General features: G+C 33.8%; 1 protein-coding gene across 3 annotated transcripts in view; it reads left to right on the top strand.

Moving 5' to 3' along the window:
* Iqcb1 (IQ motif containing B1) overlaps positions 1-10,572 on the top strand; it is a 49,797-nt gene extending 39,225 nt beyond the window's left edge. For all 3 annotated transcript variants that reach the window (XM_026396164.2, XM_026396153.2, XM_026396173.2), the window contains 3 exons: positions 2,623-2,754; positions 8,634-8,790; positions 9,549-10,572. In XM_026396164.2, the coding sequence (XP_026251949.1) occupies positions 2,623-2,754; positions 8,634-8,790; positions 9,549-9,778 (519 nt within the window). In that variant the 3' untranslated portion in view covers positions 9,779-10,572. The remainder of the gene's footprint in view (positions 1-2,622; positions 2,755-8,633; positions 8,791-9,548) is intronic.
* Positions 10,573-13,795: the final 3,223 nt, after the last annotated feature.

Here is a 13,795-nt window from a genome sequence, read left to right as displayed (position 1 = left end):
TTTCTTCAGATAAAAGAAAATAATTCCTGTTGGAGATGGTTTAGAACTGATGTAAAGGAAAGCATACATAAACACCTTTTAATAGTAGGAATTAAAAATTCATGAAACCAATTCAGGATGTTGTATAAAAGGGAAAAATAGAAATAAAATTTGATAGAAATATTGAAAGTCATAAAGACCTAAGGGGGAAGTTAAGGAAACATCTTAGAAAGTGACACAAAAAGATTATTAGTCCAGGATGTTCAACACCTAGAAATTTACAGTCAAGAGCAGAAAAAACAGATGAGGAAATTAATAACTTAAGATTTTACAAACTGAATATTATGACCTTTAGATTAAAAGGACCAAGTAAATATCTAAGACAATGACAGAAACACACCTACATTTATTTTACATTACCCAGAAATATACTAGGATCGAATGGAGTTCTCAATAGCACATACTTAACCAAACACCAATTAAGGGCAGGACAAAGACTTTTTAATTTAGTTTTATTATATTTTTTGAGATGGGTCTTGCTAAATTACTTAGACTGGCCCCCAACTGGTGATCCTGCCACATCAGCTCTCAAGTAGTTGCAATTACAGGCACATAGATATTACTGCCCCTGCCTTCCCAAATATATTTATAAGCATCACAAAATCTCTGAAACAAAGGAGTAATCCAAGAAAGAAGATAGTGTGGAATCCAAGAAATGCAAAGGAACCTTGAAAGGAGTAGCCAGTGGTGAATGGGGACAACAGGAAAACAGTTTTATGCCCCAAGAATAGACAGAGTCAAGTCAGAAAGTATGTCCAAGAAAATGTATTTGGCAGAATGCCTGATGTGTTGTAATGGCTTGACAGGGCAGAGTTCACATAACTGGTAGTAACTATAGAAAATGAAGCACAAAAACAAAAGAGAAATTTTAATCCCAGAGTAAATGTGCAAGAAAGGAAAAATAATCATAATGTATGCTTCAAAAGTGAATAGCTTTTGTGTAGTAATAATGTGCAAATATTCAACATTGATTTAACTAAAATTTTGACATAATAATGTTGGATGGATGGGATATGGAAAGGATGTGGGAATATAAACAGTAAAAGGAATTTAAATCCGTATTTTACAATCTGAAAAAATAAAACAGAAAAGTAGATGGAGCTCACTATCAAAAGAAAAACCTGACAAAAGTTATTTCCTTTAGGATTGGGAACAGGGTAGGGCAGAGAATGGTTGTTCGGATAATAATTACTATAACATTGACACTTTAAACAATAGAATTATACCAACAAACTTTCTCTGGAAAGAGCCAGATAGGGAAATATTTTAGGCTTTGCTGGACATGCAGTCTTTGTAGCTACTAAACTCAACAGTTGTAGTACAAAGGCAGCCACAGACAATAGTAAACAAATGAGCGTAACTGTGTTCCAGTATAACTTTATTTGCAGACATTGAATTTTGAATTGCACATAGTTTTACATGTCACAAAATATTCTTTTCCTTTTGAATTTTTTTAACCATAAAACATACAAAACCATTTTTAGCTTTCAGGCGATATCAAACCTGATAGCGGCAGGGCGCGGTGGTGCACACCTATAATCTAGTGACTCAGGAGGACCACAAGTTCGAGGTCAGCCTGGGAAGTTAATGACATCTTGTCTTGAAATAAAACTAACTAAATAAAAAAAGATGGAGGTGTAGTTCAGTGCAAAGTGCCCTTCTGTTTACAAAAAAAAAAAACAAAAAACTGGAAACAGACTGGATAAGTACTTCTTTAAAGAGTGTGAACTTGTAACTTTGATGAAAATAAAAACAACAAAGAAAAGAGTAAAGAAAGGTGGGAAGAATGATTTTGTCTCAAATCATGCCTGTTACAAGATTTGTTTTCCTTTGTTTTGTGGTGATGGAGATTCAACACAAGACCTCATGCATGCTGGGCAAACACTGTACCACTAAGGTATATCTCCAGTTCTATTATAAGATTACTTATTTTACCAGGAGTCCATTCTGAAGGACATGAGAAATGACATTCAGACAATGCTTTTGTCCCCAGCCTCATACCTTACAATTTTATAATATTTTCTCAATTACCATCTTCTATATTATTTCTTTGATGTTTACAATCCTGTAGGACAAGTAGAATCAGGGTTCCTGTTTTCTATAGACATAGAACCTTTCATAGAGCTCATGTCACTTGCTCAGAATCATATAGTTAATAAGGAATTAGAATTGAGACTAAGTCAATATTTATTTACTTTTTTATCTCCATTGCTTACTACAAAAATGTTATCTGAATATACCCTTATAAAACTTTGAGAGCACTACAGAATATAAATTATCTTTGCCTTACAGTAGTGCACAAGTGATATGCATTCAGTAGAAATCAAACTATGGTGTTAGGCAGGTTAATGCATTTTTTACTTATAGTATTTTCAACTTAAAAGTGGGTTTTTTAGGACATAACACCTCACATGTCATGAGCATCTGTAGAGTTAAAAAGTCAGTGTCCTTCCTTACTCAGTCATAGTCCTGTCCCCCTCCTCATACACAGAGTTACCATTGTTACATTGGTGTTATTACTCTACAATGTAGGGAGAAGATACTATTAGGGGAGAAAAATAACAAACTTTTTTTTCTCCTCAGGTCCTTAAATTCCTAGCAAAGTGCCGTAAGAGAAAGAAACAACTTGCTCCTTGGCAAAGACTCCAGGAACTCACTGATGCACGTAGAGTTGAACTGAAACAACAAGTGGATGATTATATCAGAAGACATTCAGTATGTAGGCTTCTATGCCATAATATCCATGTTAACACTATTCCATTGCATGGTATCTACCAGTAAAGCAGGGTTTGTATGATTCTGAACATTATTGTTGATATAAGATGATTCATTGACTTTACCATAGTGTTAATGGATTTGTAGACTTTATTTATAGTAATATGGCCATAGAGGTATACTCAGTGGCAAAATGTACTTTGCTTCAAATCAGTTATATCTCTAATCATACCAACAAGACTACGTCATTTTTTTATAATACTACAATAAAACTTTAGCTTTGTTGCATCTTCCAAAAACAGTATATGTAGCTGTCAGTATTCATTCCTATATATATGTGCTCAAACAAACATGAAAACTTAAATTTGCTAGATTGTTAATGGACCTTCAGGAGCTGATAAGATACAGCATTTGACTATCTACCTTTTATGATTTTATTACTATAATACTGCTAACACATTTTTCCCCCAACAGAAAGATCCATATCTTTTGACTTTCAGTGAACACAGTACTGCAAATCAAGTGTTATTTGCTTCCACCACTTTCTTCTCTCTTCTCTCATACCAAAATGCTTCTTGAATTTTACAGAGAAAATTGACAGTTTATACATTTCAATCAATCAGAATTCTTATTTCTCTCATCTGAACCAACCATTCATAGTATCTTTTGGCACTGTTCACATTAATTTTGTTGTGATTGTGATATCATTGTGTTTTAGTTCACTAGAATAGTCAACTAGTCTCCCTCCCTCCCTCCTTGCCTTTCTCACTCCTCCTTCCCACACACATAAACATATACTTCTAAAACCTAAAGATTCTAGGTAACTAATGTTAGAGGTTTGATGTGATATTTAAGTACTTCTGTCATTTACTCTTTCATTCTTCCGAAGCTCCCAGCCCCTCAAAAATATATATACAAATAGGAAGCAGAGTACAAATGTGTTAGTGATTAAGTGTGAATTTGATAACCACTGGAACATAGAAATGATAAAAACTAATTTAGATAGCAGGGTTCAATCCAGAGAAATAACTAAGGCCTCCTGCTTATAGAGGCTTTAATGTTTATTATATAAATTTTTAATAAAACATAACTGACTCTTATAATGTGTACTACATGGCAAATATTTTCAGGCCATTTAGCCTGTATGGTAGCTATTTAGCTCTGCTGTTGTAGCATTAAAGCAGCCAAAGAATATATATAAATGAATAGGTGTGGTTATGCTTCAGTAAAATTTATTTTCAAAGGATATTAGCTTTAGTTTGCTGGCCTTTATTTATTTATTTATTTATTTTGGTTGATATACATGTGGTTTTGCTTCAGGTAAATATTGGTGTCATAGCAATTTTTACAGGAAGCTGAAGAAGAAGGACTTGTAGGATGGGAGCAACAAATATTTTATATACCAAATAACATTTTTTGTTGGCCCAATTCTGTTCAGACCTCTTTGAAAGAATGAAAACAAACCTAATAACCCTATGATAAGGCCTTTGTTTTGAACAAAAATTATGGTAATTTTTAGTAGTATCTATAAAGTCTAAAAATAAAATCAAGGAGGGGAGAAATAGATATATAAGATTGAAAGGCTTTTATATATATATATATAAAGTTGTATGTATCACTCAAAGGTGATTGAGAAATTAAAGAGGTATACTATGAATCCTAAATCAATATATATTTCAGTTGCTAGAGTGCTTGCCTCACATGCAAAAGACCCTGGGTTCAATCCCCAGCACCACCAAAAAGAAAACTAAATCAACCACTAAAATTAAACAGCAAAACAGCAAAAAAAAAAGCTTAAGCTAATTAGCCTATAAAGGAAATTAAAATGAATCATAAGGGCTAGGGATATAGCTCAGTTGGTGGAGTGCTTGCTTTGCATGCACAAGGCCCTGGGTCCAACCCCTAGCACCCAAAAAATAAATAAATAAATAAATAAATAAAACATACTTGATTAATCAAAGAATAGGCAGAAAAAAAGGAAGCATTAAAGAAAGTGATGGGACAAATAAAAAAATATCAAAATGATAGACTTAATAATGACCATATTACAATAAATGCAAATGGTCCACCAATTAAAACACAAGTATTTTCAGATTAAATTAAAAAGTAAAGCCTGAGTATAGAAACATATTTTAAATATGAAAATATAAAAAGAGAGAGCAAAGTATAATGGTGTAGGGCTATTTTTAATGAAGAGAAAATTTAAAATTTCTAAATGTTTGTGTACCTAATGACAGTTTCAAACTACATGACACCAACATGAATGAACCTTTAAGAAATGCTAAGTGAAATAATCCAGACACAAAAGGAACGTTTCATTTATCTGAGTTAGAATAGTTAACTTGATAGAAGCAGAAAATTAAATCATAGTCTCCAGGAACTAGAAGTTAGAGAATCTAATCTAGAAATAAACTCATATATATAGCCAGTTGTTTCTTTACTTTTTCATTCTTCCAAAGTTAATGCAGTAGAGACACTAAAGCAATTATATATCTTAAAAAATTGAACTTGGATCCACACATCATACCATTTACAAAATTTAACTCAAAATGAATAACTTGAATGCAGAACCTAAAACTATAAAATTTCTTGGAGAAAAATTGTGACCTTAAGTTAGGCAGAGATTTCTTAAATACAATACCAGAAGCAAAAAGAAAAAAAAAATGATAAATTGAGTATGTAAAAACTTAAAACTTCTGCTCTTCAGAAGACACTTAAGAGAATTAAAAAAGAGGACAGATTGGGAGAACATTTTTGCCAAGCATATCCAGAATATAAAAAGGTCCTTTAATCCAGAATAGTGAAAGAACTTTCAGAACTCAACAATAAAGGCTAGGGTTATAGCTCAGTAGTAGAGGTTTAATCCTCAGAACCACATAAAAACAAATAAAATAAAGAATGTTTGGAGCATGATATTCCCTTTAAAAAAAAAAAACTCAACAATAAGAAAGTATATGACCAATTTTCTAAATTAGACAAAATTCAAACAGAAATTTCATCCAAAGAAAATACACAGGTAACAAATGAAAAGATGCATCAGTAGTCATTAAAACAATAAAAAAAAAAAAGTGAAAGAGGCCAGACAAGTTAAAATGCATGCTATGTGATTTCCACTTATATAAATTTTAAAAATACGAACTACAGTTAGCAGAAAGTAAGTCCATGGTTGTGTGATATGGGAAGATGGGAAGGGTGTAGATAAGGGAATATCAAGGAAATTTAGTGGTGATAAATATTTATTATCATCATGGTGATGGCTTCAGAGACATAACATTTATCAACACTTAATAAATTGTACCCTTTCAATATTTGCTAGTGATTATATGTCATTTTTATTGCAGTAAAGCTGCATATTTTTTAAAAAACAAATTTGACCTAAATGCTGTTGTTTTGTTTTGTTTTTAACCCTTAAGGGATTAAGGGTTCTGAGCTTTTAAAGCACAATCAGACTGGCCATTAATAAAATATGACCAATGAGCCAGACACAGTGGTTCATGCCTGTATTCCCAGCTATTCAGGAGGCAGAGAGAGGAGGATTGTAAGTTCAAGGTCAGCCTGGATAACTAAGTAAGACGATATCTCAAAATAAAATTTTAAGAAGGTCCGGGAATGTAGCTTAGTGGTAGAGCATGTGTGAGGCTTTGGGTTTAACCCCCAGTACTGGGGGCAGGAGGAAATTAAAAAATATGACCAACTTAGGTTTTGGTCAATCATATTAACAACTCCTTCCTTAGCCAAAAAACAGAACTGAATTGCAAAGAGGTACAGAAGCACAACTGACAGTTCTTTCCTGTGAGCAGAGAGAGAATGAAAGGAGAAGCATTTTTCCTCTCCACCAAATATATCATAGGTTCTTGAGCTCTATAGAGTAGACTGATTTGCTTTTAACAGTTTTAATAATTTACTAATATAATTAGCTTTATAAAAATTACATACTCAAGCCACATGCACCACCCCCCAAATTCTAATTTAGTAAATTTGATACATAGCCTCATTATTCTATATTTTTGAATTTTTAAAATTTGTTTTAAATGTAAAAATCTGCAAAACACAATTTTAATCATATCTTAATATAAAGTCTTTAAGAACATTTATATTGTTGTATAATCATTATCACAATTCATCTTCAGAATGGTTTTCATCTTAGAGAACTGAACTCAAACTGTATCCATTAAACATGAACTCCCTTCCTTCTCCACCCAGCTTCTGAACCATCATTTAAAACCATTTTCTCTCTGAGTTTGACTACTCTCCTGTAAGTACCACATAGGACTGGCTTCATAAAGTATCCATCTGTGCCTGATGTATTTCACTTTGTATAATATCTTCAAGGTTAATTCATGTTATAGCTTGTAAGTCAGTTTCCTTATAAAGTCTGAATAGTATTCCATGGTATGTTTCTAAGACTTTTTGTTTATCCATTAAATGATAGTACCATAGTACATAGGGTTCCAGTCTCTCCTCAATCTTGCCAGCATTTGCTCTGTTTTTATAATAGATAATAAGTGTGAAGTTTTATCTCATTGTGATTTAGATTTGCACTTCTTTAATGATTAATGATTTTGAGTATCTTTTCATGTGTTTATTGACCATTTATATATCTTTACAGAAACGTCTGCCCATTTTTAAGTTATCAGATATATGATTATTTGCAATTATTTTATGCCATTCTGTGAGCCACCCTTTTACTTTGTCAATAGTGTCTCGATATACAAAAGTTCTTCATTTTAATGAAGTCCTGTTTTTTAATTGTTGTTGCCTAGATGTTTGGTGCAAGAAATCATTGCCAAAACCTATATTGTGATACTTCCCTTATGTTTTTTCCAAGTTTTACAGTTTTAGCTCTTACACTAGATTTTTGATATCTACCTACCTACCCCTCCACACCTGCTCATAACCTATATGTATCTGTGAGGGTATTGCTTGTAGGACCCTCATGGATATCAAAATTCTCAGATACTTAATTGGCATAATATTTATTCCATGTAACCTATACACATCTTCTATATACTTTAAATTATCTCTAGATTGTTTATATTACCTAGTACAATGTAAATGCTAAATAAATTGTTGTTATGCTATATTATTCAGGAAATAGATTATCAAAAAAATTTTCCTCACTAAAAATGCCATTGTTTTCCTAATCACTTCATTATTGTAGTTGGTTAAATCAAATTTGTAGTTGATTTGGAGGGATGACTAATTCTGGTGCATACTCCCCCTGTCTTTTAAAACAAAGTGCTACTTTGGCCATACTTTTATTTGCTTAAGATTATGTGGCTGAAAAGTAAGGTATTGACTAGAACAGGCTTACAGAGAAAGCTGTGGTGAAAAAGCTATGGCGTCAGAAACTTTATCAGCTCTAAAGCTAAGATTATTTCCTCCTTATCCAAACTAATCATTTAAGTTTCCCTTAAATTAGCTGACTAACCAAAGGAATATGACCTTATAGCTAATTTGTGTCATTCATTCTGTGAAACCAGAAGCAGTTATAACATTATAACTTAGATATCTAAGTTTGAGAGTAGGAATGAGTCAGAAGTAAGATTGTATTTCAAATGGGGTCTAGAACTAAAGGAATTGTCCTCAGACAGTGTCTTTACCAAACCCTTCATAAATTTCACTACGATCTCTTAGTCTTATCTCTTCACCCATAATACCACATTATCTGCAGAAGTGATATATGGTATTACACCAAAAAGAAATTTTCCCACCTTCATTTTTATCTAAGTCTGCTTTGAAATCATTTAGTAGTTACACAAGTAAACAGGAGTCATCCATGAGATACATACAGCTAAATATTCTAGAACTCTTAGTCATTGAGCAAAACACAGTTAAATGTCCTTCTTGTGACAAGTTTTTCTCTCTTGTTTTTCCAGGGTTCTCAGATATCAGGTGTGGCCAGCAGGGAGCTCCATGCCCAGGCTCAAGAACAACTACAGCACTACTTTATGGGTAGGACCCTGGAAGAAAGAGCTCAGCAGCACAGAGAAGCTCTTATGGCTCAGATCAGCACCAATATTGAACAGTTAATGAGTATGTGCCTTCCTTTTTTGTTTCATAAAAGAAATAGCTTATGGCATCCAAAATCTTCACAAGAAAACCATTGTTAATGGTCTTTTAATCCAACTTCCATCCCCAGGAAATTTCTAGATCCTGTCAGCACACAATGATTTCAAATGATGCAGCTTCTATAACTTCCTTCTTGTGGACTTCTCTCAGCATTACTAACATATATGTCAGCTCAGACAAAATTATAAATTTCAAATATACTGAACCCTACTAGCAAGATTCTATGTAATCCCAGAAGCTTTTAGTCATTTTTGAAGATTACATAGTAATTTTATCATTCTTTTTAATTTTACTTATGTTTTGGTCCTGGAGATTGAACTCAGGGACACTAAACCACTGAGCCACATCCCCAGCCATTTTTTGTATTTTATTTCGAGATAGGGTCTCACTGAGTTGCTTTACCTTGCTTTTGCTGAGGCTAGTTTTGAATTCAAGATCCTCCTGCCTCAGTCTTCCAAGCTGCTGGAATTACAGGCATGCGCCACTAGGCTGGTTATTTTATCATTTTATAATGAAGTGCTTTCACAAAAGTTTCTGTGTTTAATGATTGTGTTTCTACCAGCTATAGCTGCAGCTGTTGGATACTAATATACCATCCAAAGTAACAGATTCAGAATTCCTGTCCCCACCTGCTGCAGCAGAGTTCCAGCTCTGTAGTTTCAAGTTCCTACTTGTTTGCATAGGATGCTTCCACTGACCTGTTTATTTTCTGTTTACTACAGAGGCACCAAGTCTGAAGGAGGCAGAAGGGAAAGAACCTGAGCTATTTCTAAGTAGATCCAGGCCTGTGGCAGCCAAGGCCAAGCAGGCCCATCTCACTACACTGAAACACATACAAGCACCCTGGTGGAAGAAGCTTGGAGAAGAACCAGGTGATGAGATTGATGTTCCAAAGGATGAGCTTAGTATAGAATTAGGAACATTATTCATTGGTGGAACCAAACCGCCCTAGGGAGTTACCATGAAAATTGATACATTTTATATTTCAGGAAATTATATTACTTTTGCCACTGGCATATGCTGTTAGACTAGAGCTATCCTAATGTGATTTTCCAGAGGTTTCTCTCCCAAGAAGACTTACAGACAGTAAGCAAAGAGTTATCATCTACCTCTTTTTCAATTCTCTTTTTCTTTTTTCTACACCCCTGTCTGTGGTCCCACATACGTATTTGTGTGGCTTTCATTGTGAAACTAAACTCAGCACGGCATTATATTGTTGATTAAAATGTGAAATGTCTTTTGTTTCTGCTCTTTTACAATTAAATGGGTTTTTTTTCTAAATAAATATGTTCAACAGTTGTTCTGAAAAACTTGTCAGGATTATTTCAGCTTTTATGTTGTTATTTAGAATTATTGTTTTTAATCATCATCACCACCAGATGTATGTTCTTGGCCTTTATTAAAAGGTAAGGAAAATAAGTGATCAATTGAAAGACATTTCACTCTTCTATAAAGTAATGGTTGAACTCATTTTCCATTTTCTTACTTCTAAAAGGAACTATATATACACATACATATCCATTAGGAGTCTATGCAGAAAAAATTTCTCCAGATACAACTGTATTATTTTTATTAAATTATGACAACTCTATAACTACTGCTTCCCTTTTCTCTCCTTGGAATCTCAGAGCTAAATATAATATCTAATTTTCATTGCATTCCTAGATACCTATACTGTTATGGGCTCTAACTTAATAATCCCTGATTTATGTATTTACCTTTAATTATATTTTAATACCCAAAGTCATCTCAGATTGTGTTTGTAACAATACAGAATTTAAGGGGCTGGGGATGTGGCTCAAGTGGTAGCGCACTAGCCTGGCATGTGTGCGGCCCGGGTTCAATCCTCAGCACCACATACAAACAAAGATGTTGTGTCCGCCGAAAACTAAAAAAATAAATATTAAAATTCTCTCTCTCTCTCTCTCTCTCTCAAAAAAAAAAAAAAGAAAAAAAAATACAGAATTTAAGTTAAAACTGGAAACAAATCATGACTCTCTATCATAAAGAACCCAGAGGGTTCTCTTTGTGTAAATCAGTGAAAATACTAGAATTTCTAGATAGGAAGACCAAATGTATAATGTCTATTTTCCCAAAATTCATTTTAGTAAAATTCCAGTCAAAATCCTAATGTACTTTATATTCACAGTTGGAAAAAATGTATATAATTCACCATAATTCACCTATAAGAATAAACAAATGAGGGCTGGGGTTGTAGCTCAGTGATAGAGCACTTGCCTAGCACTTGTGAGAAACTCAGCTTCACATTAAATACTAAATAAATAAATAAATAAAAGTATTGTGTTCAACTAAAAATATTTTTTAAAAAAAAGATGAAATTCTGGTTTTACTTAGAATGTAGAAAGCTAAATGAAAATGTTGCTCCCACCTTAATTTTAAAAAATGCCAGATTGGGCTGGGGATGTGGCTCAAGCGGTAGCACGCTCGCCTGGCATGCGTGCGGCCTGGGTTCGATCCTCAGCACCACATACCAACAAAGATGTTGTGTCCGCCGAGAACTAAAAAATAAATATTAAAAAAATTCTCTCTCTCTCTCTCCTCTCTCACTCTATCTTTAGAAAAAAAATGCCAGATGATCTACAACAAATTTTCGTGAGCCCATCAGTCAGATAGCTAAGGCCTCAAGCCAACCAAGTAAACCAATATGGAACTCAGCAGCTGTGAAATAAAGTATTTCATCTTTGATAGAGTGAAGGAAAAACAGGTGATTAGGTGAGAAGAAATCAACTAAAATTTAACAAATTCCTAAAGGCCAATGTAGGCTAGGATGTCCACTCAGAATACCTAGGATTCCCACAAAGAGAATTAGAACCAAATGCTCACAAGAAACGCTAAGAGCAAGGCAGGAAGCCTAAAGAAACCTTAGTGGCACAGGCAAACATGAGGTGATAGGCTGCTACAGGATAACATAAAGCTGTTCTCTCAAAGCTCCACCCACTTCTCTAGTCCTTTCTCTTAAAAGTCTTAACCTGCTAGAGCAGGAAAAGCAAGCTTTCTTACCTCCAAGAGTCAGGCTAATTCCATTGTATGTGAGAAAGAATTGGAGAGGGATATAAACAGGCACCCTAAAGACAATCAGAGTATTGCTGAAGACTGAGCAGAAACAAAAACACTTTACTGCTTCTCTGCCAGACGGCAGAGGTACATATACCCAACTAATTACACACAGCTTAACTTAATTGACATCATCTAGACACAGCAGTCAGTCATTAAGGAATCCTCATCATCTTAATGGCTCGCCAGTGTTGGTGTTAGTTAGTTAGTTAGTGTCTCTGGAATCCAAATCGGCTGCTGTTCTCCCTGTGGAAACAACAAACAGACCCCTGACTCCAGACAATCACTGGGTCAGGACCTTTCCGTTGTCCAGTTAGAATACCCTTCCAAAGTACCTTTGGCTTATGTACATTGTTGTTTTTTTTTTTTGTTTGTTTGTTTGTTTTTGAAACATATGCCTCTCCGCAGCACTAAGCCCTGATGAATCCAAATTTAAAAAGTTTAGAGTAAAAAGGGTTATTTTAAGTTTATCTTTGGGGAATATATACCCCTTCCCAATTCCTTCTTTTTGCTTTAATAAGTACATTTTAATAGTTTGATGAGCTCTTTCAACTATACCTTGTCCCTGTGGATTATACAGGATTCCTGTTATGTGAGTAATGCCAAATGATGAGCAAAATTGCTTGAAAGAAGCAAAAGTATAGCCAGGGCCATTAGCTGTTTTTAACTGTTTTGGAATGCCCACAGTGGCAAAATTTTTTAAACAGTGAGATATAATGTCTTTAGTTTTTTCTTCGGTATGAAGGGAGCCCATTAATTATCCAGAGAAGTATCAACTGTAACATGTAGATATTTTAATTTTCCAAATTCTGGCAAGTGTGTGACGTCCATTTGCCAGATATGATTAGGTATCAGTCCTCTGGGATTGATTCCAAGATTGACTTGTGGTATAAAGGTCACACAATTTTGACATTGTTTTATTATATGTCTAGCTTGTTCCTTAGTTATTTTAAAATGCTTTCGTAAAGTATTAGCATTGACATGGAAGGATTTGTGAAAATTTGTATCTTCTTCTTGTACAGAAAAAATATGTATGTCATGTGTTTTTTTATCTGCTAAATCATTGCCCAAACTAAGGGCTCCAGGCAATCCTGTATGTGCCCTGATATGTCCTATAACGAATGGATCTTTTCCGTCCAGATTAAACTTTGTATAGGAGAAAACAAAGAGAAAACAGTAGAGGAAGGGGAAATCCTACCAGCATCTTCAAGAGAATTTATAACATTAACTATATACAAACTGTCAGAAAATAAATATGGAATTTTTAAAACATCAACAAAATTTGTAATACTGCATTAAGCTCTAACTTTTGAGCTGATTGTTCAGGTACTAAAAATGTAAAAGCTGATCAGGGGTAATTATTGCTGCTGTACCATTATTTGACCCATCAGTGAATATATTTGGAGCATTCATATAGGTGTTTTTCTTGTCATTTTTGGAAAAACTACAGGATGTGAGGACCAAAAAAACAACAAACGATTGGATGGTAGGTGATTATCAAATGAACAAGTAGATTTGCACATGATTATTGCCCAAGTATTTAACTCATTAGCTAACTCATTAATTTGATCCATAGAATATGGAGGGATAATTTTGTTAGGAGAAATTCCAAACACTCCCTTTGCTGCTTTTATTCCTTTGAGTATTAATTGTCCTACAGCCTCAGGATACCTAGTAAGAATAGTGTTAGGAGAATAAGATAAATGTATCCATAATAATGGAACTTTTGCCAAAATACTCTTGTAGGAATATTTTTTATTGGTAGTACAATAAATAATAAAGGCAAACTTATATCAATTCTATCCAAATGCATATTTTCCATATATGTTTCAATGAGTTTTAATGTCTTTCTTGCTTCAAGTGTTAACATGCAGGGTGAAATTGGATTTGATGG

Source organism: Urocitellus parryii, chromosome 2, assembly GCF_045843805.1.
Source record: "Urocitellus parryii isolate mUroPar1 chromosome 2, mUroPar1.hap1, whole genome shotgun sequence".
Classification (NCBI taxonomy): Eukaryota; Metazoa; Chordata; class Mammalia; order Rodentia; family Sciuridae; genus Urocitellus; species Urocitellus parryii.
This window is presented reverse-complemented; position numbering and strand designations above follow the sequence as displayed.